The 27,509-nt window shown below is 36.2% G+C and overlaps 2 protein-coding genes across 6 annotated transcripts in view; one reads left to right on the top strand and one right to left on the bottom strand.

Annotated features, from left to right (window-relative positions):
* The window catches only part of HOOK3 (hook microtubule tethering protein 3), a 73,971-nt gene extending 67,149 nt beyond the window's left edge, over positions 1-6,822 (bottom strand). The window contains exon 1 of one of the 2 annotated variants that reach the window (XM_026712746.2): positions 6,496-6,822. In XM_026712746.2, coding sequence (XP_026568531.1) covers positions 6,496-6,552 — 57 coding nt within the window. In that variant the 5' untranslated portion in view covers positions 6,553-6,822. The remainder of the gene's footprint in view (positions 1-6,495) is intronic. The other variant, XM_087926416.1, reaches the window with a different exon arrangement.
* A 49-nt stretch (positions 6,823-6,871) lies between these two features.
* Positions 6,872-26,500, top strand: RNF170 (ring finger protein 170). 4 transcript variants are annotated; one of them, XM_087926410.1, is made up of 9 exons: positions 6,872-6,979; positions 11,830-11,921; positions 14,078-14,227; positions 15,240-15,315; positions 15,943-16,051; positions 16,812-16,885; positions 18,713-18,817; positions 20,366-20,662; positions 22,758-26,500. In XM_087926410.1, exons 3-8 carry the CDS (start codon positions 14,091-14,093, stop codon positions 20,633-20,635), a joined length of 771 nt encoding a protein of 256 aa, XP_087782536.1. In that variant the 5' UTR covers positions 6,872-6,979; positions 11,830-11,921; positions 14,078-14,090; the 3' UTR covers positions 20,636-20,662; positions 22,758-26,500. The 4 variants fall into 4 exon arrangements, with proteins under 4 accessions (XP_087782536.1, XP_026568532.1, XP_087782535.1 ...); XM_087926409.1 differs by having other exon boundaries at positions 6,876-6,979; positions 11,834-11,921; XM_026712747.2 differs by lacking the exon at positions 22,758-26,500 and having other exon boundaries at positions 11,834-11,921; positions 20,366-22,723.
* The last annotated feature ends 1,009 nt before the right edge of the window (positions 26,501-27,509 follow it).

Genomic DNA, 27,509 nt, shown 5'->3' with positions numbered 1-27,509 from the left:
CTACAATGAAGTGGGAAAATACCGAACAAAGCTGAATTCCATACATGTAAGTACCAAAAAACTTATATATATATATATATGTATATATATATGTGGATCTTTGGTTGTTCGGGTTTTCTCCGCGTATTCGAGGTATCTAGGCAGCGTTTGATGAAGTCTCATTCATCATCTTCAGGCTTTGTCTTCGGCTCTGTGCACAGAGCCGAGACAAAGCCTGAAGATGATGAATGAGTTCATCACGTTGCTACAATCTTCCGTGAGAAAACCCAACAACAAGATCCACATACAAAACGCTGGGAACCTCAGAAAATATATATATATATATATATAATTTTTGCTATGTTTTTAGAATTTCTCTTTTTACATTTTCAAGGGAAGTACCAAGGAGAGTCTGAATGATGAGATCTACATGATATAAAATAGATATTAGAAATGTGAATGTTATAATTTTAGAATGCACAAATTCAATGTTTAATGAGATTTCATATGATAATAACAATAAGATTTAAAGGTGTTGAACTTCGATTGGCAATCATAGAGGGAATTTTTTTTCTTAAGAATGTTGGAAGAGAACATATGAAATTGTAAACAAGACAGACGAAAGCATAAGTACAGTGAATAAAAAGATGTAGAAATTTAGATAAAAGAAATACAATTGAATAAAAAGAAAATGAGTTAACCATAAAAGAAAATTAAGAGAAGTAAAGGGAGAAATAGTGAGAAGTTGGAAAAAGAGTAATAAGATATGAAGTTGAATACATAAGATGAATATGCATAAGAAATTGTGTCTGTATGGAAATGTGATAACCCTGAACGATGCTGTACTTAAATAAGATGTTTTATTTGTTTTGTTAAAACTCAATAAAACTTTATTTTAAAAAAAGAAGTTTTCTAAACATCTCAACTACAGGTTTAATATATTTTGTAGCATGTAGCTGACTTTGGTACATGTCAAATTGTAAACATCAGCCCTGCTTATTAATGGATGGCAGAATTACTTCTGAACCCCATGGTTGTAAGTTAGACTGGTAAGTCAAACTAAAAAAAAAAACTCTTAGAAAAAGTAAATGACAAAGCACTCCTGTAACATTGCTAGAAAAACTGCAACCTGTAATTACTGTTCCATGAGTCAAACTTAGCTTAGGGGTCTTTTAATCTAAATAAGCTTTTGGTAATCTTGCAGAATCCTCCTCCTGTAATTAATTATAATCCTTTTGATTAAAAATGCTGAAGTTATTTTTTATTGTAACTATCAAAACTGAGCAAAACTGTTACAAAACACGATAAGGGTTTCTTTGCTGCTGCAAACTATTTTTATTTAGCAATATTTTATTTATTAATTTCATTGCTACTAGCTGCCTTAAAAATCAAAGGAAATAATATCGTTCATTATTTATATATTAACATTTTCCACAAAAGCAATAGTGCCAATAAGAACAGGGACAGCAAAGTATTTCAGACATCATATTTATAGAGCAGTAAGACATGATTTATCTGATCAGAAATGACTTGAATGTTTTATACTTCTTTCCTCCTCAAATCATCTCTCTACTTCCTCAGCACAATAAATCTAAATTTCTTGTGGAATCTGAATTAGAAAACTCAAAAGTTCAAAACTTACTTAGTGCATTTCCTAGTTGGTCAATGACATACAGAATTCCCAAATTAAAGCAGATAAAAGAATGTACAGGATCCATTCTCAATCCAATAAGTAGGGAGTTTTCAAGCTTTTTCAGACTATGGAATTTGTTCCTTTAAAAAATTTCTCAGAACACTTCATGAAAAGGCAAAACTCTAAGAGATAGAAAACTGGATCTATTCCAGTAAATGGAGTATTTGTTTTCCTTTAGTCTTTCCCAGAACTCTGACATGTTCCCTAGGATTCTACAGGATTCTACAGAATCCAAGTTACTAGAGCTCCACAGAAAAGTTTGAAAACCCCTGCAATAAACCATGATGTACTAGATTTTTTTTTTTACATCTGAATTCAGCTTCTGTTTCTTGTTACTGTGACACACAAATGGCTCTTTTAGGCTGTTACTATGCTAAAAGTCAATTTTCAAAACCTACTGTTTCACTGCCAAAGTATTACTGTATGAAAAGAATGCACAAAAAGTTGCAGATAATATTAACTCTGTGTATCTGCTTCTTTGGATACCAGGCCATAATGCCAAACACAAGTATAACTGTAAAATAATAAAAAATATTTTGAACCGCTGAGTCCTGAATAGTATTTGAGAATTATACTATGACTATGAATTTTAATTGCTACCAGAAAATTATTTTTGCACTATGTTATTTTCTATATTATGTACTATATGCTATTATAAATTATTTTTATATTAACTAAACAGTTTAGAAATCAGTATGAATTTTCTCGATATTTTAATTTCTATCCTATCTTGGATATGTTTTTCAACACAATACAATTTCTGCAGTTAAAATTAATACACATAACAAGAGAAATCTGAAAATATTTTTCAAACATTTTGTTACAGTTAAATTTATTACAGTGCCCAAACATGTAAGACTTTAATTCTGGGTCAAATAATGATACATTTTAACAATATTGCCTGAGAATTTGTGATAATTCCTTATTATACATTATTTCAAATTAGCAATCCTATGACAAAACCAGCCAAAGTAATTGATTGGCTCTACATATGACAACTTCATGAAATTTCTAGGCTATTATATGGAAGTACTTGAAAATCTGATTTATTTGAGGGCTTGGCTTCAATGCAGAATTTACATTACATACTTTTTGCCAAAGCTGGATAACCAAATAGTCCATTCATAATAATGGTTAAAGCTGTTGTGGAGCCTGAGGAATATATTTAAGGCTAATGTTTTTGTGTCTGAATTAAGCTCTTCAGTGGAACCATAAGGCAATTGATAACAGTTGGCTCTAGCTATATAAAGCAGTATAAAAAAGTTTAGTTCCATTTTCACCATAACTACAAAATAGTAACATTTTATTTTAATTAAGTTATAAGCAGGTTTAATTAATGATTACTAGCTTTACTTTTTCTTTTCAAAAATTATGCTGCTTTTGGTTTTAAGAAAGAGGAAAAAAAAAATAGTGGCCCATAAGCTGATATTTTTCCTACAAAGGTTGACTTTCAGAGTAGGCCTCAAAATACTGGGGTGTGGATGCAGCTTTCATCTACTCAGTGTTCCTGGATCTCTCAGCAGTTTTCAGTACTGAATATTGTTGACTTGTTCTAGTCCAGCTGCAGAAGTTAGCAATGGGAGGCACAATGCTCCACTGATTTACCTCCTTCCTTAGCAGTCATTTCCAGCTGGTGTTTGTGGGGAGGGGGGGAGAGATTATGTTCATGGCGCCCTTGGTGTAGGGTATGTCAGGACTTGATTCTCTACTCTCTCCTGTTCAACATCTGCATGAAACCATTGGGTGAGTTCATCTGCTAGTTCAAGCTGATCATTCCTATGCTGATGAAACCCAACATTACATCTTTATCCTGAACAGCACAGTTGAAGCTATTGACCTAGAGCTTGGACGCTGTTCAAGTCTGGACAGGACAGACTTTGGCTCAATCCTACAAAACTGTTTGGATCCTCTAGGTTGTGGAGGTTAAGACTGGTGTGCAACTTGGGGGTCCTTCTGACAGTTATAGCATAGTGATCAGGAGGCATTGGTTCATTTTGTGCACCAGTTGCATCCTTGCCTCAATCATGAAGCCTTTCCGACAGTGACTCATGCCTTGATCATCTCTTAATTGGATTACAATGCTCTCTACAAGGGGCTGCCCTTGAAGATTAATCCTAGAGACTACACCACGCAGCAGCACAAGCAGCATAAGTAAGTACATAAGAAAGCAGTTTTCTGTCTCCTTTAGTTACCAATAAAATTATTACTAATTTATTTTCCAATAAAATCTAACAAAATCATTGCAGGAATTCTAAAATAATTTAGTGAATTATACTCTAAACCAGGGGTCTCCAACCTTGGCAACTTTAAACCTGGTGGACTTCAACTCCCAGAATTCCCCAGCCAGCAAAGCTAAGCCTAGCGGACTTCAAAGCTGGCTGGGGAATTCTGGGAGTTGAAGTCCGCCACGTTTAAAGTTGTCAAGATTGGAGACCCCTGCTCTAAGCTATACCCTGCCTAAATCAATGTTTTATAAACATTTTTTCTCCCCACTTTAAGAATTGTGGTGGGTTCTAAAAACACTTTGTTTATATGGGTTATATTTATCTATATTTACTGTATTAAAAATGAACACTGATACATTTGCTGCTACTACCGCTTTTCACAACTGTTTGATGGGATTTTTACTACATCATTTTTCAACATAGTTGTTGATCTTACAGACCCTTAAGGTGGTCTTGAGGATCCAAGGGGTTGTCAGACTGCACTTTGAGAAATGCCGCCCCCAATCGCTATAATTTCATATAATTAATTATAAAATAATTAGTAAAGTTTCATGACACATGAAATAGAGTACTATGGAGTAATTAATGATAGAATCCATGCAAAGATATTTCTAGGAATATTTTAAATCAATGACGCTTTGATACTGAATTGTCCACTTCCAGAAGCATTTGATACTTTTGTCAACACAATGAATGCAGCATCATGTGATTGGAATGCAAGCGCTCCTCTTTCATATATGTACCTGTACAAAAGAAATGGGGCTTGCAACATCACAGTATATTACTTTCATTCCTCCTCACCTTCTCTCTCTGTTGTTCGTGTGTAAATTTTTATTTAAAGTCTAGAAGATAGTCTATTTCTAAAATATATTTTCTTCATGAATTTAATCAAAAGCAGATCGTGCTTAAGTCTGCAAATGGCTTGTAAATGAAGATTCCATTATTGAGGCCAAAAGTATCTTAAAAGGTTAAACCATGGCAACTGGACCAAAGTTTATTAAAATTTTCCATTTGGGGGAGAAACTCCTTGCAGTCTGTATGGCAAGAATTGGTTCTTTCCAATGACTGACTCTCTGCCTACCCAAATTTTCATTCTGATTAAAGAAGCTACTTGCATGAGCAATGAAACACCTCAGTTTTTAATAAACTTTTGTCCAGTTGTCATGATTTAATCTTTTAAGATAGATTTGCAAATGGCAGTAACTTATGCAATCTCACTTGCTCTATCAATTTATTCTCCAGTATGCTAGACTGAAGTGATAGAATGTTTTCTTTATGAAAAAGCCGTAACACTTCTTTTTGGAGGATTAGGACAATCATGAATAACTGTGTTTTTAATATGGATTTATGTGTGGCAAGAATGTAAACATTTTAAATGCCCACACACCTATCTAGTTGAATGCGCACAGACTGGTTTGGATGCAACCCTGAAATACTATGCATGTTGGGACTCATCTTCTCTCTCCATGGTACCTTACACATAGAGAAAAACACCCAATACATCTTCAATATAAAACTGCATCTTTGCACACCAACAAACAAGCACTCCTATAGAAATAACTCCTCTCTCTCACTAGAAATACTTATGCATGCCCTACATGAAAGGAACGCAGGAAACCAATTCATAATGCAATCACAACAGGATGTGGTAACAGAGTACAGAGACAGCAAACTAAAATGGATATACCAAACTAGGTAACATTTTAATATTCTTGACTAGACAGATTCTAAATTATATTCCGAATACAGATATTCACCACAATTGCAAAGATTCTAAATAATCTCCGGAGGCACAAAAATATTAACCACCTTGTACCCAAAGAGCAACGCATCTTAAATAATAAGTATCTCAAGGTTAACTCAGCCTTCCATTCTTCCAACATCGGCAAATAGAATAGAACATAATATAATAGAATTATTTATTGGCCATGTGTGATTGGACATACAAGGAATTTATCTCCGGTGCATAAAAAGCTCTCAGTGTACATACAAGCAATAAGTGATAAATCATGATCGCAGTCATCATAAAATACATTCATAATAAACAATAAGATATAAACACTATTTATAAAATAAAATGAGCGGGTGGCAATAGGCTGACTCTGTATACCGCTTAGAGCGGGGCTGTAAAGCACTGTGAAGCAGAATATAAGTCTAAGCGCTATCTCTGCCCTGAAGCAGCCCAAACAGTCAACTTTTTACCAGCCACGGAGGAGGAAGGAAAGATGTGAAATGCATTGGGGGGGGGGCTGCTTTTGAAGGGATGAAAGGATAGCTATTTTAACTCAGCCCCGGTAAAGAGCAGCACCCCTGCCTCCTCCGCCAAGAACAAAAAGGAGCCTTTCGCCCGCGATTGCAGACCCTCACTCAGAGCCATCTGCAAGCCCATCCACCCCGATTCTCCGGCCAACCTAACCCTCCCGCTTCTCACGTTCATCTGCACCCCCGCACCCCAGGCCAGAATTAAAAAGCTCAACTTCAGAAGACTAACTACGCCTCGCTACTTCGAAGATCCGGCGGTGACAGGGAAAGGCAACGCAAGGCCAAGCCGGGGTGACAGCGTCGACGTTGCTCAGCCCGGGGCCTTCCGTCACTCACCCAAGTGAGCAAGCTCTCCCCGAGCTCGGCCCGCTCCAGGCTCTCGACGTTGAACATGGCTCAAGGCGGGCGGGCTTTCCCCTTCCAAAGCGGCGGGCAGCCGAGGTGTTGAACAGGCGCCTTCCGGTGACACTCCGCCTTTCTCGCCGTCGCCCTTTCTTCTCTCTCTCTCTCTCTCTCTCTCTCTCCCCACCACCACCACCCGACACGCCAAACCCAGGCCGGCAAAGAGCCGCGCCGGGCCGGGCAGCTGGAACGCAAGACACGTCACCGGGTCCCGTCAGGATCCGCCCGCTCCGTCGGCCCCGGCCTTCAACACGCATGCGCGCGCCTTTAAAAAAAAGAAAAAAGAAAGAAAAAAGCGCTAGCTCGGCTCAGTCACGCCGAGGGCCAAGGGGGCGGAGCAAAGCCGGGGTTGGCTGAAGCGTGTCGCTGTCTCTGCTAGTGGGCTGACAGGCCTGGTGGGCGCCCGTCGGGGACTGAGGTACTGAGGCATGAGGGGGCCGGGCGCCCGATATCGCGGGCTGACCCACCGCGGGCAGCCGCCCTCGCCGCGGTTTCCCCACAGCGTATTGAAATTCGGCTTTCCCTTCCCGCTTTGGCCAAGGCGGGTTTTCCCCTCCGTTCTCCTCCTGCAGAACCGCTTGCGAAGTCCCGCCCGCTTGCAAGACATGACCGAGTTGCGAAAATGGTTTTCTTTTCTTAAGGGAGAGGGGAGCCCGCGGTATCGGCGGGGGAGAGGACGGTCGCCTTAGGAGTCTCATTCAGTCCCCTCCTTTGTGTGTGTGTGTGTGTGCAAAGAGTTAATTCCGTAATAACTTCCAAGCCCAGGAAGACCAGCAGTCTTGATATCGGCCGCGCTTTGCAGGATGGAAGCCCGTTTTTAAACTTTAATGGTAGAATCTAAACTATCTGGAGGGTTGTAACAATGGCTGAGGATGACCCAAAGGTGCTTTTTTTTTTTTTCCTAACAGGCAACTGGACTTTCTGGTTTTTCTTTGAAGATGTAAAGAAGCTTCTTGGATGAAAAGAGAAACGTCTTCAAAGAAAAAAACCCCAAAAAGTCCAGTTGCCTCTTGAAAAAAGCACCTTGGGAAGAGCCATGACCTGGATGACTTGAGAATCTCCATAGACAATGGCTGAGGATGGGAAAAGGCTCCTTGGGTTAAGTTTTGGGGAGAACTCCGAATTGAAAGGGGAAGAGGGTCTGTGCATGTTTGTTAGGTGTGTACATAACCAGGCTGCACGGTCACAAGTAGTAACAGACTAAACCAGAAAAGTGAGTTAACTCCATACGCTGTGATTAACTTAAATCAGAAATAAGTATATCGGGTGAACGCAGTGGTATATTCTTTAATGCAACTCAGCTGCTTCAAAGTTTGTCTGGAAATGCTGGAGTTTGAGCCCTGGGGACTTCCGCATGCAAGCGTGCGTAATGATAACTAAGATGTGTGCCCTGCTATATCTCAGGGACGGTTGACTTTCATTAACATATATAAATATATTTTTCTACGCTTTCTTATGCTAATCCAGTGTTTTCACTTTCAACTGCCAGAATTCTGCTGGCTGGGGAATTCTGGCAGTTGAATTCCAGACAGCTTACAGTTTTCTATAAGATTGAGAAACATTCTGCTAATTTCTAAAGCATTAACGATGTAATAGATTGTAGCTGCTTCACCTAGGCAAAAGGCCAACTTAGTGAAAGAAATTGCAGTAGAAAAAAAATATCAAGTTGCAGTCAGTGAAGAGCGATCCTGCAAAGTTGATAGTCAGTGATGGTTGATAGTGAAGAAAGAAAATTAGTTGGATTTTTTTCATTTTTTTCTAGAGAAGTGAGGGTGGAACTTATTGTGTTAACAGATTCACAACATCAAGATACCCAAGTGTTGTTACCTTGTGTTTTGTTTTTGAAGTCAAAGTGATGTATGTTAGAGTGAGAAAATTTTGTAGACACTATAATGGAAGCTCTTCAGTTAGCTGGAATAGATCTGGAATGGTAGGATGGCTCCAGGTTTGTTGGTGTCTTTCTTAGGTTTGAGTTATTGACAGGTTTAATCCTCAACTACAAAAATTGCAATTGCATTTTATGAAGTTTAATATATCAAAGTAAACTCTACACAAGTAAACTTATTTCATAATTTCCATCAGGTTATCACAAAATTCTTTGGAATTTTGGCATTGCTACGATAGTACTCACACTTGTCTATGGCAGTTTTCCTTTCAAACTGGCTTATTTATAGTTTACTCAGCATGAATGGCATGAATTTTAAGTATCAAGCACCAACGTTGAAGAATAAAATAGATTATAGAATATTATACTTAAACTATTCTAGGGAGGTTTTAAGTTTATTTAAAGGGAAATAATCTTTTTTTTAAATCTTACCCATAACGGCCACCTGTGATAAATGGCAACAAAACATAGTTGTTTTTCTACCCATATTGCATCTTCAGATTGTTGGCTGGTGACTCCGTTCAAAATGATTTGGTCAGTCCTTGGAAGAATAGAGCCAGATATACACCAGCAGTTCCTACAAAGTTGATAGAAGGACACTCTGGCTCTATTATCTGGAATAAATGTGATTTTTGTTTAGTTCTGAGGAAGTGGTCAGGGTTCTCAGCTCCTGTATATTAGCTCCATATACCTCCTGGTTTAATCCTCCTAGATAATGATGTGTAACTGAGTCTAGGCAATGACGCATTTATCCTTGAGAGATGTGGTAGTTTCCTTTCTCAAGAAGCCGTCAATGGATCAAGTGTGTTGGACAATTTTTACTATATCTCCAGCTTTTTAGAAAAGATAGTTAAGGTAGTTACGCTGCAGCTTCAGAAGGTCCTAAATTATCTGGACTCTTTCCATTCAGGTAGATTATCTAGACTCTTTCCATCCAGGTTTCAGGTCCAGGTATGGGAACAACAGAGCAGGATCATGATGACTTCTTGTGGGAATGAGATGGAAGCGATATCGCTGTGGTCCTCTGTTTAATTTTATTTAGCTCTCAGCCTTACTTCCGGTAAGACCTTGGTTTGAATTCATCTGATAACTACATGGAGATAGCAAAATAATTTTCTTAGCAACCTTATGGACATGGTTCATTATTTAGGTGTTCTGGATTTTTTTTTAATTTCCTGGTTCAGTAACAAGAAAGATAGGACAGATGCCTTAAGGTAGAATTTGAATGTACTGCTAGAATACTAACCTTTTAGTTATATTTATGTGTTGACAGATTTGCGATCCTCTTTTAGAGAATCTATAAAATAATTTCTATTCTACTAGTACCTATAGTTCCACTGTAAGCCATGAAGTATGGAGCAAAACACCCAGTGTCTCATATACTAGCTTGATACCCGTGTTTCGCTACAAAACTATGGGATCGGGCTTAGTTTGTGGGGAGAAAAATAAGGAGAAAAAAATTCTGGCTCTGCCTGCCAACATCCATCAGTTTTCATCTGGCTAGCATCCTGTCAGTGTTTGAGAGAGTTGAGGGTTGTTTGGAAACTGAAACAGTATTTGCTATGTGAGCAAGAAGGAGACAGCAAGGAGCCTGGGTGTGGCTTAGCTCAACTGTTCTGTACTAAAGCTGCTTGCTGCTGTGAAACTGAAACTCCTCTCCTCTGCTTGTGTTTTGCATTTGGAACAGATTTGTTTTCAGGTGGGGAGGGGGAGTAGAACTCCTTAGCATCATAGCGTATGTTAATAATAATAATGATAATAAATGAATTTTGGACTCAATTATGGTCATAAGTTGAGGATTACCTGTAATATATCTTATTAATATCTATGAGGACTGCAGGAGTTTATATGGTTTAGAAAGCCTCTTTTCAGATGCATGGAGAGATCTAATCATCTATCAAAATGTATTTCTTCCCCCATTTCTGATCTATATTAGAGAAGTTATCATTTCTGCTAGTATGTGACACTTCATGGGAGCAGAAGCAAAATCAAAGGAATGCACCAATCACATTCCTCAACTCATCCCTCTCATTAAAACTGTAATGAGAGCACAACTTGCTGTGCTTGTTGCTGAGGCAAAATAAGGCTTGTCAGTCAGGGGAGCAAATTTTATGCAGGCATATTTATTATATCTACAAGTTCAGGGATTCAAGGACTGCTCGTTAGTTCAACTCTGTTTCAAAATATATTGGACGTAGGTGAAGGATTTGAATGGGAGCAGGCTGTATGGGTATTATATTGTTGTAATCATGGCTTTACAGCATGAGCTAAATGGAAACAGGAATTCAACTACATATGTTAAAATTCTTAATTATTTCCCAAATTAATGAAACTTAATTTTAATACTTTTACTACAGGTAGTCCTCGACTTACAACAGTTTATTTAGTGACTTTGAACAAAGTTACAGTGGCATTGAAAAATATGACTTATGACCATTTTTCACAGTTACAACCTTTTAGTATCCCCAGATCATGTGATCAAAGTTCAGATGCTTGGCAACTGGTTCATATTTATGACTATTGCTATGTCCTAAGGTCATGTGATTACCTTTTGCAACCTTCTGACAAGCAAAGTCAATGGAGGAGCCTGATTCACTTAATAACTGGCTTATTGACTTATCAGCTGCAGGGATTCATTTAACAACCGTGGCAAGAAAGGTCGTAAAATGGGACCAAACTCACTTAACAGATATCTCACTTAACAACACAAATTTTGGGTCAACACAATGTCAGGTTTCCAAGTGATGAAATCCATTTAAAAAGAAAAGAACAAAGTACATCTTCCAAGACAATTTCTTTTATTTAGGAAAATATCAAATTGGCAAAGTCCGTGGTAATTCCGGATCTGACACAACCCGGAATTACCCCACAATATTAGAAGTTAAAAACAACCCCCAAAATTCACATTCTTCAATAAAAGTAATTCAACATTGCTTGATGTCATAAATCTCCACCTCAAGGGGCCTAAGCACGGAAAGCTCGTTTTCCCAGGGGAAGAAGAATCACCTAGCCTAAACAACTCATAGCTCCACTCCTCCCCCTTAGGAATGTAGCAAGCCTAAAACCCTTCCCCCATGACTGCCACAGAAAAAGTGAGAAAAAGAATATATACTAAGCCTAACTAAAATGGCTACACATATGTCAGTTTCTGGCTTGACACACAATTGTAGTCGTAAGTCAAGGACTACCTGTATTTCATTCCTGTCTTATTTGTGAATAGATGTGATTTACAATTTCTTCTCATGATATTTTTACACCTTCATGTTTTATTCCAAGTGAGGATATATTTCTTTATATCTCTGTTTCTGGACATGAAATAATTTAGAACAAATGCTATTCTTAAATAAGTTAAGAAATAGCCTGAAAATATCTCTTTTTCCAAGGCAGAATTCAGAGGTTTCAAGCTCCAGCATCTGAAACATTTCCTGTGATTCTGAAGATGACACAGTGATGAGTCTTCTCATTTCCAGCTGAGGTAAAAGAGTGAGCATTGATCTAAAAATACCAGTATCATTGTATTAAAGCAAGGATTTCCCTTTTTGGCATTTGCACAGGGGCTTTCTGAGAAGTTACACATTAATCTCTGCATGAATTGGCTTTTTATCTAAATGCTATTTTGCCTTTTCTTTAATCTTAAAGTCTCAGTGCTATCAGTTTTACAGTTGCACATATTCTAGAGATTAGAGAAAGACAGATTGAAGCAGAGATCACCAACTTTTTGGACCTCAGGGACCACCAAACTCATAATTTTAAATCCCAGGGATCACTAACCAGTTCTGTGGGCGTGGCCAATTTGTGGGTGTGGCCTGGTGGTCATGTGACTGGCTGGGCATGGCTTGTATGTAAATATTATAAATATCCAAATATTGAATTTTTTATAAAAAAGGGCAACTTTTACCCAAAATCAGGCAAAGCAGGCAGGCAGATTGAGTTGCTTACAGAATCACAGATTTATTCAGAGATCTATCTATCTGCCATTGGCTAGTCGTTTGTCACATAAAATTTGTTTGCCATGAGTCCGCACTGAATAATAGAACCTTCAGTCCTAAGGGAGGTTCGGCTGTGCTTAAAAGCAGAGCTGAAGACCTAAAAACTAGCTAGAAAGCAAGAAATCCAACCATTTCCTGCTTCCTAGCTAATCTAAATCACCCAGTACAGTAGAACAGCTGATGGTCGGGGAAAAAAGGGAAAAATAGCAACTTAGCAGGCAAGTTTGCCGGGAAAGGAGTGAGTGGACGGGGAGGGTTCCCACAGGCCATGTGGGTGGCGCAGTCTTGTGTTTCTGTGCAGCCTGGATTAATTGCTTTGGGGGGTGGTCTGGGGGTGACATTTCTCTGCGGCCCACCAAAATTTTCTTGCAGCCCACCAATGAGCCAGGGCCCACCGGTTGCCGACCGCTGGATTGAAGCATGGCGGAAGAATGCAGAAATAGAGAGCAATAATAGTTTGGACTAGACTTAATAGTTGATTCTTCTGTTGTTTTTAATTACAGCTTTTTATTGTATCATTCTACTGAATTTTTATTGAAAAATTAATTTCTAGAAATTGATATTTCAATCTGTATAAAATATAATCCATCAAAATCTAAGCACAAATTTATCTTTATATTTATTCTGGGGGAAAATACACAATCTATCTATAATACATACATACATGCATAGACAGACAGTCAGTCAGACAGACAGACATATTACTGCTATTTATCCCTATTTAAGTATACTGCATCTTTTCTCGCTGCCTGGTTTTAGGTTATTCAGTTATTTAATTATTATTTTCTGGAAGTGCCTTTAGTCATTAGAATCTAAACACCTTTACAAATAAAAATATCACCAGTGCAATAATAAATTCAAAATTTATAAGAAAAAAAAATCATTAACTCATCTAACGTTCTGAAAAACATAAAATAAATTATCTGCTAGCAAGCCATTATATTTCATAATGTCACAATAATAGTGCTATCATTAATGCTATGTGCACTTCCTCATCAAACTGAAAACCAGAATGTTCTTTGAAAGAAATCTCAGATTATTGCTATACCTCAATATTCCTAGTTTTAAAATACAAATCTTGGAGCAGAATCAGTTTTCAATATATGTTAATATATATTTGTCTTATTATGCATCAGTGACTTTCCTTTTCTACTTTCTGGAACCGTTTTCATTCAAGGACATTTTATTCCCACTGCATTTAGTCTAGGAAATCAGAATATCACCCAGCATTACCCTGTTTTAACTATGTGGAGAAGGATATTCTGCTAGGGAGTTCCTGGAATTAATCTCAGCCATTTGAAAATCAAGCAACAAGCTAAAATGTGAAAGTTGATTTGTTTTTGTTCATTAGTTTGCAAAAAAGAATATAATATGAGCTGTGGTGGCTCAGTGATTAGATTGTAGTACTGCAGGCTATTTCTGCTGACTGCCAACTGCCAGCAATTTGACAGTTCAAATCTCACCAGGCTCAAGATTGATTCAGCCTTCCATCCTTTGGTAAAATGAAGACTCAGATTGTTGGGGACAATATGCTGACTCCGTAAACCACTTAGAGAGGACTGTAAAGCGGTATATAAGTCTAAGTGTTTGCTATAATAATAATTGTTTCAATGAATAAATGCATATTTATATGTTTCCTAAGTTTTAGGTCTGGAATGGCCAGCCAGGAAACTGAAGTTCAAAGACTGGCACTAGATAACGATTCAATGATAGAAGGGATAAGTGACCAGGTTCTGCTGGCGATAGTGCTTAGCATCACATTCCTGGTTGCACTGACATACATGCTATTAAGGTAAGGTGAAGTAAAATGTTGGTAGCACTAGAAGGTTGTTGATGTATGTCAGTTGTATTTATTTCTTGTAAATTAAGTTATTTGGAATAATAGTTTAATTACTTGGTAACACGTTCTGACAGCAACATCCAGAAGAGAGCTGCTGATCCATGCTTGGAATTTGGGGAGATTTGGTTCAAACAAGCTGTAATGCTCATTGACGTTAGACTGCTTTCTTTTCATCATAGTTACCATAAGAGGATAATTAAAATAAATTTTGATTAACCTCCCAGCCCCACATGCAGATGCTAATCATCATGCAATGTAATTAAAAGAAATTGGAAAGAAAGTAGAGAAAGTATTACTATAATGTAAAGCTTAAACAGATCGGATTTGAATCACATAGTTACTATGCTGACTAATTCTTAAATTAACCAATTAAGACTATTGAATAGAGTCATGATGGCTCTTTTCACGTGTGGGATTTGTTTACTTGTTTTATTGTAGATGTTGTGGTTTTTAAAGTCGGATCTGCATGTTTACTTCCAAATATTTATATGATCAACAATAAAATACAATGAAAAGCAGAAATCAACACCTATTTTTTCTTTTCTCCCTTGTTTTATACATTTCTCCTTTCCCTCCCTTATTTTTCCTAATATTTGCTTTCATATTTTTGTATTTCATATTATAAACTAATTTGTATTTCATATTATGAACTAATTGGAAAAATGAAAAAAAAATAATATACAATGAAAAGCATGTTCAGCCAAGGATTTCATTATGCAAAGGAAAAATGTCACTTTTAGCTTAAGTACAATAGTTATTAAACCTTTAATGTTTTAGTATATTTATTTTACACCTTGATTAATATTATCTTTGGAGATTCTATACTTCAAGTAAAGTAGCAGCTCTTAAAATAACAACATGCAAAGATTAGAAACCCTTAGAATTCTAAACATGATTAATTTACATTGTTCTGTCTGATTCCAATTTTGAAATGTTTTATTAATAGTATGTCTTCTCTTAACAGAGATGGGCAGTCAGATATTCATCCAGAAAACCAAGAGCTAGTGAGAGCAATTAGACAACAAATACAATCGGAACAGGTATATTTACAATTACGCACAATTCTTTTTGATATAAATCAATTATATCCTGGAAAATTTCTCAGGGAATCACCAAATGTAGAAATGTTTGAGTTTGATAGTTTGGATACCCTAGTTCTTTGTGCTAAAAATAAACTTATGTCATTTCAAAATTAAACGTTGATATGGATTTGCAGGAATATATATTAAAAATGTTTATTAAAGAAGCAAAGCTTTAGGGACTCCATAGGGTCCTAAAACTTTAAGCATAATTTTAAAGCTTGGATCTTTTATGTTATAATACTATGCTGCAGCTATTCTAAGTTGAACCAGATAAGAATTATGAATAAACTCTGTTATCTCCCTCTTAATCATGGTCATCAAAGGGCAACCCAAAAAGAAGGTCTAAGTTGTTTCAAAATGAGATTTCATCTTATCCAAGTATTTGTAGGGAATGAGGTATGATGTATCTGTGTTGTACTATTGTATTATTGCTTCCTTCCCTTATCACTTATCAAAGGAAACACACCAGTCTGAGATTTCTTTCTTGTAACTATGCCAATCTAACTATTTTGCAGCTTGTTACAAATAAAATCATTTGTTCTGCTTGAATTAACTATATTTCTCTCTCCCCCCCCGCCCCCCCAGGAAAATAGTGTTGGTGACAGGCAACATTTCTACACTGATTTGTCCTGCCCGGTGTGTTTGCAACAGGCTACATTTCCCATTGAAACAAATTGTGGACATCTTTTCTGTGGTATGCAAAAATAAAAATAAAATTTGAATAATTTCTTCCATTCCTTGAAATGGTAAGAGTTGCTGAGGAAATATTTTTGGAACTGGATTGGCTTTAAAGAAGTGAAGAAATTCTATTTTAATTATTTCTTCTTTGCAGTCAATCATGACTTTTAAAATGTATAAAATGGATCACTATCACATAGCAATTTTTTTATTCATTTATACATTTAAGTGCTATTAATTTGAACTAGATTTTTCAGCAACTCATATAATACAAGTGTTATGAACTGATACAGGGATTGCTAGTATTTGGGCAAAAAAAATAGATAATGCATATCTCAATGATGTTTGTAAGCAGTCCTTTCTTCTCTCCTGAGACTCAATGCCTTAAACTGGCAAGTAATTTTTAATAATTTATCAGCTTCAGTGAACAGCTGTTTGTTTTTAAGTGAGATATTAACTCAAATTCAGGTAAGTCCTCAACTTACAATCATAATTGAGCTCAAAATTTCTGTTGCTAAGCAAAACAGTTTGCCTCATTTTATGTTTCTTGCCACCGTTGTTAAGTGAATGTAACATGCTACATTAGTAACATGGTTGTTAAATGAATCTGGCTTCCCATCACCACAGGAATACTGCAACAGTTGTAAGTGTGAAAAATGGTCATAAGTCATTTTTTTCAGTGCCATTGAAACCTTGAACGGTTACTAAAGGAATGATTGTAAGTTGAGGACTACCTATATTTAAAGCTTAAGAAATTAATAGGTTATTTTCTTTAGGTTCCTGCATTATAGCGTATTGGAGGTGCGGATCATGGCTAGGTGCAATACACTGTCCTATCTGCAGACAAACGGTAATAATATGAATATTTTGATGTAAAATTCTAGCTCTGATTTTACAAATGTTGTATGCTGTATCCTAAGTATAAATGGAAATTTAGAAGGTTTAACACCTTGGCTTTTTTTTAACTGTGATTTTAAATACATTTAGTTTATTATGTCTTTGCTTTTCTTGTCTTTAGTTGGGTTGTGATATATTTAAAGAATGATGCAGTATGTAGCCAGAGTATAATAACATTTTCTTTAGAATCTAATGTAGGATTTTATATATGAATTCCATAAGATAAAAGTCAGGTACATTTTATAGAAAAATAACTAAACATTCCATAGCAACGTAAAGGTTACTTGAGATAATCATTTTCATGGATTAGAGTTAAAGCCAACCAGAACCTAGCTACATATTACTATCAAATATATCTGTAATACTCCCACAGATAAGAAATAATTTGATCTTCCTGTAAGCTTCTTTTCTGCAATTATTCAGATAAAAGTTTAGAGTGCTTAATGTTCCGGCTTTCAGAACTTTTTATTGAACACTAATTTGACAGGTGCTTCAACACAGAAAAGTTATGTAGGTTTTCAGATCCTGTTTGGATTATTCCAACTTATGTAGAGGCTTTCAAAATGGTTGAGAAACTTCAGATTAAAAACAAGGCAACCAGAATAACATATAGGTCTAACAAGCAGGGCTATAATATGTCAGTATTTTACCATTTGCACTGTTGCCAATCCTTTTTGGGAGTGGTGCAGTGGCCTAGAGGTAGCCTCACCTCACAATCGGGAGGCTATGAGTTTGATCCTACGTAGAGGCAGATATTTCCCTCTCTGGGCACAATGAGAATATATCTGCTGAACAAAACTCTGCATTGGCAACATGAAGGACATCCGGCCATTAAACACTGTGCTAGCCCCATTCAGTTGCCCAGACTCCACCCCACAAGGGATTACGGGGTCGTTAAAAGGTTATGATGATGACTGTTGCCAGTCCTTTTTCTATTCATTTTTGCTTTTTAATGTCTTGAGTAGCTTGGGTCACCTTTCATATTTACTTAGACAGTAAGCTTATCACCTGAGCACTTTTTCTCTAGTTATCCACCAGGCTTACTTGGTATCTGTATTTTGGTCTCTTGGTTTCTAGACATTCTTATTTCTCTTCTCCAGACCTTTGGCAATTATGTACATTAAATGCATTCCTCTTTATGTTTTATGTTGTTCTGCTTTTATACATATTTATTTTCTTATACTTTCTTAATCTATTTCTATTCCCTTCTGAACATCACAGTTGTTAAATAGTTTTAAAGTATAATAAATAACCATCTGAATTTCTATGATCCTAGTAATATGCTTAGTACCAATAGATTGTAAGAAAGACCTCGCAGGAATACCTCTCTACATTCTTCCCAAAACTTTTTGCTTGACAAATTACTCTTAAGTAAGCCATGCTTGATTTTATGACCTTTTTTGTCATGGTACCATAGTCAAAGTAATCCCTGCAATTTCTAAGAAAATGTTGATTCCCTCATTGACTTTGCTTGCTGAAAGCAATCTGGGAAGATCACAAATAATGATTGCATGACCCCGGAATGCTGCATCCATTGTAAATACATGCCAGTTGTCAGGTGCTCGAATTTTTATCAGGTGGCCATGGCGGGGAGGGTTTGTGATGATTATACTTTAAGTGCTTGTAACTGCTTTTTTCAGTGCCAACTTCACACAGTGGCTAAATGAACAGTTGTAAGATGAGGGGTACCCATATACACTTTTAAATATATATACTGTGTAAGAAAAGGAAGGTGGAGTCTGTATGAAGATATTGAATACCTGTTGTCGTTTTTATTCAGGTAACTTTATTTTTACCACTCTTTGATGAGGGACAAGAGGATGCAGCACAAGTACTTCATGATGTTAATGATTATAATAGGAGGTTCTCGGGACAGCCAAGATCGGTATGTATGGGGCTAGAGCAATTAAAATATCTGCCCAATGTTCTATTTATTATGACAAACGCTGCATTTCTCTATGTGAGTTGGACAAGTCACCAGCTCTGGAAATGAAGCTGGGGTAGCAAGAACAAGTGGAGGGATCATTTCAATATTTTTCTTAACAACAGCCGTTCTTAAGCTATTGGATGGAAATAGATGGGAATTGTGCCCATGTTTGTCAGTTCCCATCTCCTTCTCTGGTTCACATTGCATAGTACAGCATTGCGGAAAGAGAAGTCTTCATCTTGATTCAGACTCTCATGTCATTCAGAAGAGGGACTTAAAAACTGTAGATAGATTTATGAAATGATAAGATAAAGCATTGCCATTAGTAGTAAAATTCAAAGTGTGTTTAGGATAAAAATATGAATTTGCTAAATAAAAAAATACAAACTTCTGAAATCTAAGTTACTCTACCAGAATAATCTTTAATTCCCCTCCCCCCCCCAAGTGTTAGCAATTAAACCATACAATATCTCTTCCTGGATAATACTATCCATACTATAGTAATTTATATCACAGAGATGTGACCAGGGATTTCAGTTGTTTTTGTTTTGTTTTTGTGGCAATGTGCAGAACAGGTTTGCTCAAAAAGTACTAAGGTAGTTTAGAAGAGAGAGCTTTGAGCAAAATGATCTCTACTCCAAATCTCATGTAGACCATGAATTTGTTAGGGAATCTTTGACAAGCTACTGGCACGCAAGTTCCCTCTGATATTGAACAATTACGATACCAGTCTTTCTTATTTAATGAAGCTGTGCAGATCATTTGGAGAGACATAGCTTATACCAAATTTATTTTTATTATTTTTATTCATTAAATTAATTTGCCACCTATCTTTTTTTTTGAAGCAACTCTGGGCAGTTTACATAATAAAAACATTAAAATAATCAGAAATAAATATCCCTAACCCAATAAAATGACAATATGCTCTTCATATTCTATATGAATATGAAAATACTACCTTGAAGTATAAAGGTGAGTATATCTCCTTGATAGCGGTCCCAGCAGAAGCATTTTCTGCATGTACACGCACGGACAGACAATCTTGAATAATCGGCACAAAAGTTTGGGGAGAAGGATGTGACTATCTTGATACTTAAAAGCTTTGGGGGAGATTCTTCTCCGAAGATTTTGCACAACTGTGTTATTTTAATGTCTTTTGCTTGTTTCATTAGCTTGTCTAATTTTGCGTGTCTGTTATTAAGAGATTCCATGCATTTTTAAAAATTGAGGTTGGGTTCCTATTGACTACTATAGATCATTAAGTTAAAGGTCCTGGGGAAAGAAATTTAGCTCTCTCTAAAGCAGAGGCGGGGAACTATGTCCCTTTTAAGACTTGCGGACTTCCAACTCCCAGAATGCCTGAGCCAGCTATAGTTCCTCACCTCTGCTCTAAAGTGATACTATTTGATTGCACATTAAAAGCTGTGATCTTGTGAAATGCTCCTGTGGCAAATTACATCTTGCGCATAAGACAAAACAAATTTTGACTGTGTATGTCTTGTTTAGATTATGGAAAGGATTATGGATTTACCTACATTATTGCGTCATGCATTCAGAGAAATGTTTTCTGTCGGTGGTCTCTTCTGGATGTTCCGCATCAGAATATTCCTCTGTTTCCTGGGGGCCTTGTTATATCTTGCGTCACCGTTGGACTTTCTTCCTGAAGCTTTGTTTGGAATATTAGGATTTTTAGATGACTTTTTTGTGGTTTTTCTGCTACTCATATATATATCTATCATGTACCGAGAATTCGTGACACAGAGACTGAACAGATGAAGACAGATGTCAGTAATTAACATTAAGGTACATTAAATGAATTAACTGTTTTGAGAAAAAATATCTAGACACAATTTTGGTTATTAAAAAACTTTCATTGGATCATCTTATGCAATCAAAAACACATCTTTATTTCTGACATACGCCAGCATAAGATAACAGATTATAAAAGTATATTATGCAAATGTGAGGAATTAATGTCACAGCGATTAGGGAACTGGAAATTTGATGTGCGATATTAAAAAGATGTAACCCATGCTTATATATGTTTACAGCAGATGAATGAGTGAATGCCATTTAAGCCACCAGCAATGATAAAAAGGGAAATTGTCTTGGAATATTTTATTTGAATTAGCTGGACATGTGCTTAAAACATTGTTTAATGTTTAATTTCATATTAAATGTAAAGTTTAAAAAATGCCTTTAGGTTGTGGGTAAACAGATAAAGATGATTTAATTTTAAGTACAATTGTTTGGAATGTCTGCCTATGCAGGAAATGCTCTAGCAGTGCAGTTATTAAATAAGCTTGTGTTATAACATAATATTGCACCATCAGAGTACATTACAGTGTTGTGACTATGTACAATTATGTGTTGTCTCAATATAATTTTTCCCCATGGAATTGCACTGTCCACTGTGGAGAGAACGCTGCCTTCTCCATAACAAATGATTGTATGTAGTAAGGTTTTGCATTACAATATTCAACATGTTTTTTGTAAAAGTAGAAGATAGCCTAGCCTATTATGGTACAGTATTAGGCAAAAGTTTCAGTTGTAACTGGCTTCTTTAATCAGGTGAAATACTAAATGGCATATTAAATAACAGCTGATAGAGCCATTAGCCGAAAGTACACTTGAATAACAACTGATAATGGGGACCATAGATATATGGTTATATCATATAACCACAGTTTATATGAAAAGTATATAGACATCCTTAAGAGTAAACCTCATTGAACATTGTAGGCCTTGCTTCTCAATAAGCACACATAATTTCAGTCTACAAGCCTTCTCAAGTTACATTTCAAAGTGGTCCTAAAACATTATGAAATGCCTTGTTTAAGCCATGCATTACTTCTTGAAGAAAGAGAAAACAACTAACAAGTCTGCAATGCTGGAGAGACTGTAGCCTTCCATATGATGTGAACTATAACTTCCAGCTTTCCTTGCTATTTGCAGTCCTGGTTTGGACTAATGGAATATCGTAACTATACTTTCTCCAGTCTGCTTATACTATTTCATTTCATATCCCAACTGGAAATACACTAATCTGTGAAGAACATGCCCTATCTCCTTAGATATATGCAGAACAGTATCTTTACTATAAAAAGAGAGAGAGAGAGAATAGGCATATAGGTGCTTGGATTATAAAGGGTGCTATACAACATTTAATCTCCCAAAATATAGAGTGCTGAGCTATATGTGGAATGTTCTTAACTTCGTAAGCATCCAAAAAATAATTATTTCGGTCTTGCTTTAGCAAATGCCTACAGAGAATGAAAACTTTGTTGTAAGATAATAAATATAACTTTAAAAAAAAAAGACTTGGAGAAGACCAGAGGATACCCATTATTGGTCTGAATTCACTATGGCAGTGTTGTCATGAAGACTTATATTAAACTTAAAATTATTATTAGCCAGATTTTTTATTTTTTTTATTTATATCCCACCTGTGTCTTTATAAACTACTCAAGGCAGTGTATATATCTAATACCTCTTCTTCCTATTTTTCCACAACACCCTTAATGTTTTTTTAAATTTTATTCCCATTTAAAACTGAATTTTGAATACTGCTTTAATGTTGAATATTGGCTAATTTTAAACATTTAAATTAACGCAATTCTAAATTATGATTAAAGGCAGGAGAGTATGATTAGTCAGAGAGGAGGCAACGTTTAAGTCTTATTTCCAATCATATAGCTACAGTTAGAGAAGGTTTGGAAACATGTGCATTAAGATTGACTTTTAAAAAATCCAAGGCTTTCAATTTGATGAAATTGTTGCCAAAGAAATCTCCCATTATTAACAAACTTAGTTGATACAATAATAATCATCTTCATATACTCTATATAAAGACTGGATTTGAAATGCCATTTTGTTTTTTGCTTTCATTTCTATGCAGGGGTTTCAAGTGCCAATATCAACAAATGAATATGTTGAGATGTACATGTTGAGTATATCTGAGTAGTAATTTTTGTAAAAATGGACATGTCTCTCTTGCTTTCTTCTCAGAATGCGGAATGTGACCACAATCTAAGTTTTCTTTAAAAATGTGGAACCATTTTCATTGTAATTTCTTTAAACGTGTTAAATTTCCAAAGTTATGTTTGGAGAACATCTTTGAATGCACCTGCTGCATACTAAAATGTAATACCGTGTTTCTCATATAATAAGGCCGGGTCTTATTTTTTTTTGAGCCCCGAAAAAATGGCTAGGCCGTCTTTTGGGGGGTGACTTAATTCCCCCCCCTTGCATCTTCGGGCGGGCGGGCGGCAATGGCTTGGATGTTGACCTCGGCGTTGGTGAGGCACTTAGTATCTGGGTCAACGCAGGCAGCACCATATCCGGGTGTGCAACAAAAGTACTTCCTAACAGCAAGCCCCACCACCATTCCCCCCCATTTCGCATATTTTAATATAGGCCTTAATTTGGGGGGAGGGGCTTAATTTCATTTCATGCCTATAAAACATGCTGAGACTTCCTATTGGGGGAGGCCGTATTGTTGGAGAAACAGGGTAGCAACTTGTTCTATCCATGTTTGAACTGAAAAAAAGGGAACATGATACAATAATTTAGAAAAAGAAGGTACTTTTATACTAAACCTTAGAATACTTTAATCAGTCCCTTATCCTCAGTAGCATCTTAACACAGTTTCTGGGCTTACTCAGGTAAAAGTCTAGCATAATGTGAATTTTGAATGAGGTAAATTTGGCAAGCACCAATCCTATGTTTCAGTGGCAGGAAAGATAGAGTCATAAGTTATAAAACATAGAATCTTGATCATGTATATATGTTTACAAAGAAGAATGATCTTCAATCTTATTTTAAAGGCTTTCATGTGACGTAAGTGCAGAGTCAAAGTAATTAGCTACTTGTTGCTTTCTGTTTTTAGTTTCATTTTTGGTGAAATTGAGGCATTTATTATGCTAAGCAAAATAGCTATAATTACAAATGCTTTAATAGCCTACCTTTTTTCTGTACTGATGTTTTTCTGGTATTCTGGTCAACAAATGTCTCTTTAGAGTTTTGGGATACCTCCCTGATGGGGCAGCAATCAGTACCACATAATACACTAAGTTCTAATATGGCTTATTTGATTTTAACTTAGTGTGCTGTGTTGGCCTCGCTCCAGATAATTCAGTAAATATTTGTTCAATAAAACATGGCATAACAATTTGTCCTCAAGCAATGTATGAAACCAGCATGGGTGTTCTAATGATGCTCTAAGGAGTCAGTTCAGATGGTATCATGCTTTCCAATTGGTGACAGTTTAAAACTTTTTTTCTGGGAATTTTTCGAAGACATCTTTCATCTCATGCACACAGCTTAGGTTAGCCCTTCTCAACCTAGTTCCTTCCAGATTTTGGCAGGGGCTGGGGAAGACAGAAAAAGATTTCCTATTATCTTTTCTTAGCTTGTACCCACTTTCCAACATACACCCAGGTTGAATTTATAGAAAGAATGTTCCTGTTTACATTGACTTTTAATATATAGTTAACTAAACCAGTCTCCGATTGCTTTGTAAGAATTTGGACAGAAAGTATCACAATGCCTCTAATGTAGTTGTAATATAGAAATAATCACACCATTTTGAATTACCTCAGATGTGAACAGTTGCTTTTATCGTGCAAGGTGAAAAATAGCTAGATTTGCTTGTAATTCATCAAGAAAAATGTCCTCTGTCAAATCTGATACAGAGCATGAATGATCTAATCTCATTTTAAATGCTGCCTACATATTTAGATGAGTATCCTCATATATCTGTTGCACTAATTTCTAAAAGGAATTGAGATTCCTTATACAAAGGGGATTCAATCACCAGTTTACATGCAGTAATCAAATGTTACATTCAAATTTAATTTTACATTATGTAATTGATTTAGAATGTTTTTTTCTTTTAAAAAATATTATCCATTGAGACTTGGTTTTCAGGATGGATTGTACATTTATGGCTCTGAAATCCTAGTATTATTATTATTTTTGTTGTATGGCATTGTTACATTAGCCAGAAGACCATAAAGTTATTGCAGAGTAGTAGATTGGCTTGTGAATTTACCAGCTCTGTTATAGGACATGCCTGCATGTTTCCCAAGGTGCGCCATAGCAGGGCTTTGCACCAGAAAAACAAGCAGCTCTTTCTGCGGTGTCTTCCAAGGCCCCCCTCCCTTCTCGGAGCTGCCTCATGAACAGGCGCCACAACCAGGAAGGTTCAGAGCCAGTAGGAATCTAACTGCCTGAACAGAGCACCAACTTGTCACTCCACCAAAGTGGTACCCAGAGGTGGGCTGCTGCCAGTTCGCACTGGTTCTAATGAACCGGTATTTAAGGCGCAGTTTGGAGAACGGGCAAATCCCATCACTGGCTGACCCTGCCCCTGTCCGTTGTTCGGTCTGTTTTTTTTTTTTTTTTACTGTTTTCAGGCTACTTTTCGAGCCATTTTCAGGCCGTTTTTCAGGCCAAAAACGGCCTCAAAAACAGGCAGGGACGGGCAGCCAATGGTGGGATTAGCCTCAATGGCTGAATCTTACCTCTTCCTTTGAGGTGAGTAGCCGGGAGACAGGGCTGAGTGCGATGAGTGATGTTACCCACCCAGTCACATGACCAACTGACCATGCCTACCCAGCCAGAGAACCGGTTGTTAAAAAATTTGCAGCCCACCACTGGTGGTACCTATTTATCTATTTGCATAAAACATGTTTTCAAATTATTAGGCAGACAGAAGCTGAGTGACAGGAGCTAACCTTGCCACACAGTGCTAGGACTCGAACCGCTGGAGCAGAGACTATCTCCAGTATCATTAAGCCATCGAGCCACCGTGCCTCTTCTGAAATCCTAGTTTGTTAATCATACTAATACAAAACATTGGTTTAAACTATGCAGCCACCTTTTTAAGAAAATGTTTGCAAGATAAAATATTCAATACAAAATCTGTACGGATAGTTCTCGATTTATTACCACAGTTGAGCCCAAAATTTCTGTTGCTAAGCAAGATAGTTAAGTGAGTTTTGCCCCATTTTATAACCTGTTATACTAGAATTATTAAATAATTTGGTTATTAAGTGAACCTGGCTTCCCTCATTGACTTTGCTTGTTGGAAGTCAGCTGAGAAGATTATAAATGGTGATTACTTAACCATATCACAGTGCAACTGTCATAAATACATGCCATTTTCCAGGCCCCCAAATTTTGATCATATGACCATGGGGATGCTGCAACAGATGTAAGTGTTCATAAGTCACTTTATTTAGTAGCATTGTAACTTTGAACAGTCACTGAACAAATGGTTGTAAGTCAAGGACTATCTGTAATCACATCATGCTATCTAACTGAACCCACAGTATTTTAAAACAATTATATCTATTGATCTTGTAATTAAAAACAATACTGTATATAGGAATTATGCTAAAATGACTTTCATTTAAGGAAGAATTATACAATACTATCTATATTCAATGAAAGGCAAACACCACTGAATACCCTCTTGAGTAGGCATATATAGTATATGGTTACAGAATTAGTAACTAAACTTACTCAATAATGGCCTGGAGACCTGAGGCTGTAGATTACATACATACATATCTTTTATAAAAAAATCTAAGCTAATTTTTGTTTTTATTGTAATAAAACCATATCTGAAATAAGAAATGTACTCTGGCAATTTATTTTTCTGTTTGTAATACCATCATAGGTTTGCATTCTCTAAAACATGTTTAATTTTTGAAATTTGTATAATTTAAGAGTTTTAAAAACAAAGATTAAAAATTAATGTAAATTAGCAAAGAAAAGAATCAAAGAGAAAGCTAAAAATGCAAGAAACAAAAAAGACAAATGTTGAAAAAAAACACAAAGAAGTGGCTTCCAATCTTCGTTACAATATAATTCTAAATTTACTTCTTTCTCTCAAATTAAATCATTATTCTTTTGTTTAATATATTATGCCTATTCATCAAAACCACAAATCATAATTTTTTGTGTTTTCCACATAAGGGGTTTCCAGTCAGCTGTAAATATAGCCTTTTTTTCTAATCAAAAAACTCGAATTTGGCCACCTCAGCAAGTTCTAACATCTTTACCAACCTTTCTTCCGTTGTAGATATTGCCAGATCTTTCTAGCTCTTGCTGCAGTTATATACAAAAAAAGTTCCCTGGCATTTTTCTAATTGGTTGTCCATCAGTCCCAAAAGAAAGCCTCTAGTCTCAATTGTATATTACTTTTTAAATTTCTCTAAACCTGTGTACTTATTTGAATCCAAAATTTTGTAACTGCTTTACACATCCACCAAGTATGATAAAACATCCCTTCTTGTTGCTCACAGTTCCAACATAAATCAGAACATATTCTAACATATAAAGGTCCTTTATACACTATAAACAATTTCTTTTGTGTCATATCCAACAGTACATCATTTTTTATTTTCCCATTGTTCAACCTGCATATTCTAGCCAAAATATATACTTTCTGTTTAAAATTTCAATAAAAGTTTATACATTTTAGCAATTACATGTTCATTTGTACCCAGCTGCATTTCAAACTCAGTCTTACAATGTTCTAAAACAAAGTCTTGTCAACTTTAAATCTAATAACCGTAAATAAGAAAACCATTGACAATTATATTCCTTTGCCACCAGTTCTTTTGACTTTGTGTTCTTTTTT

This window comes from Pseudonaja textilis, chromosome 2 (genome assembly GCF_049901715.1).
Source record: "Pseudonaja textilis isolate UNSWEBS1 chromosome 2, rPseTex1.2, whole genome shotgun sequence".
In the NCBI taxonomy this organism is placed as follows: domain Eukaryota; kingdom Metazoa; phylum Chordata; class Lepidosauria; order Squamata; family Elapidae; genus Pseudonaja; species Pseudonaja textilis.
The sequence above is the reverse complement of the archived record's forward strand: the minus strand, read 5'-3'. Positions and strand labels throughout refer to the sequence as shown.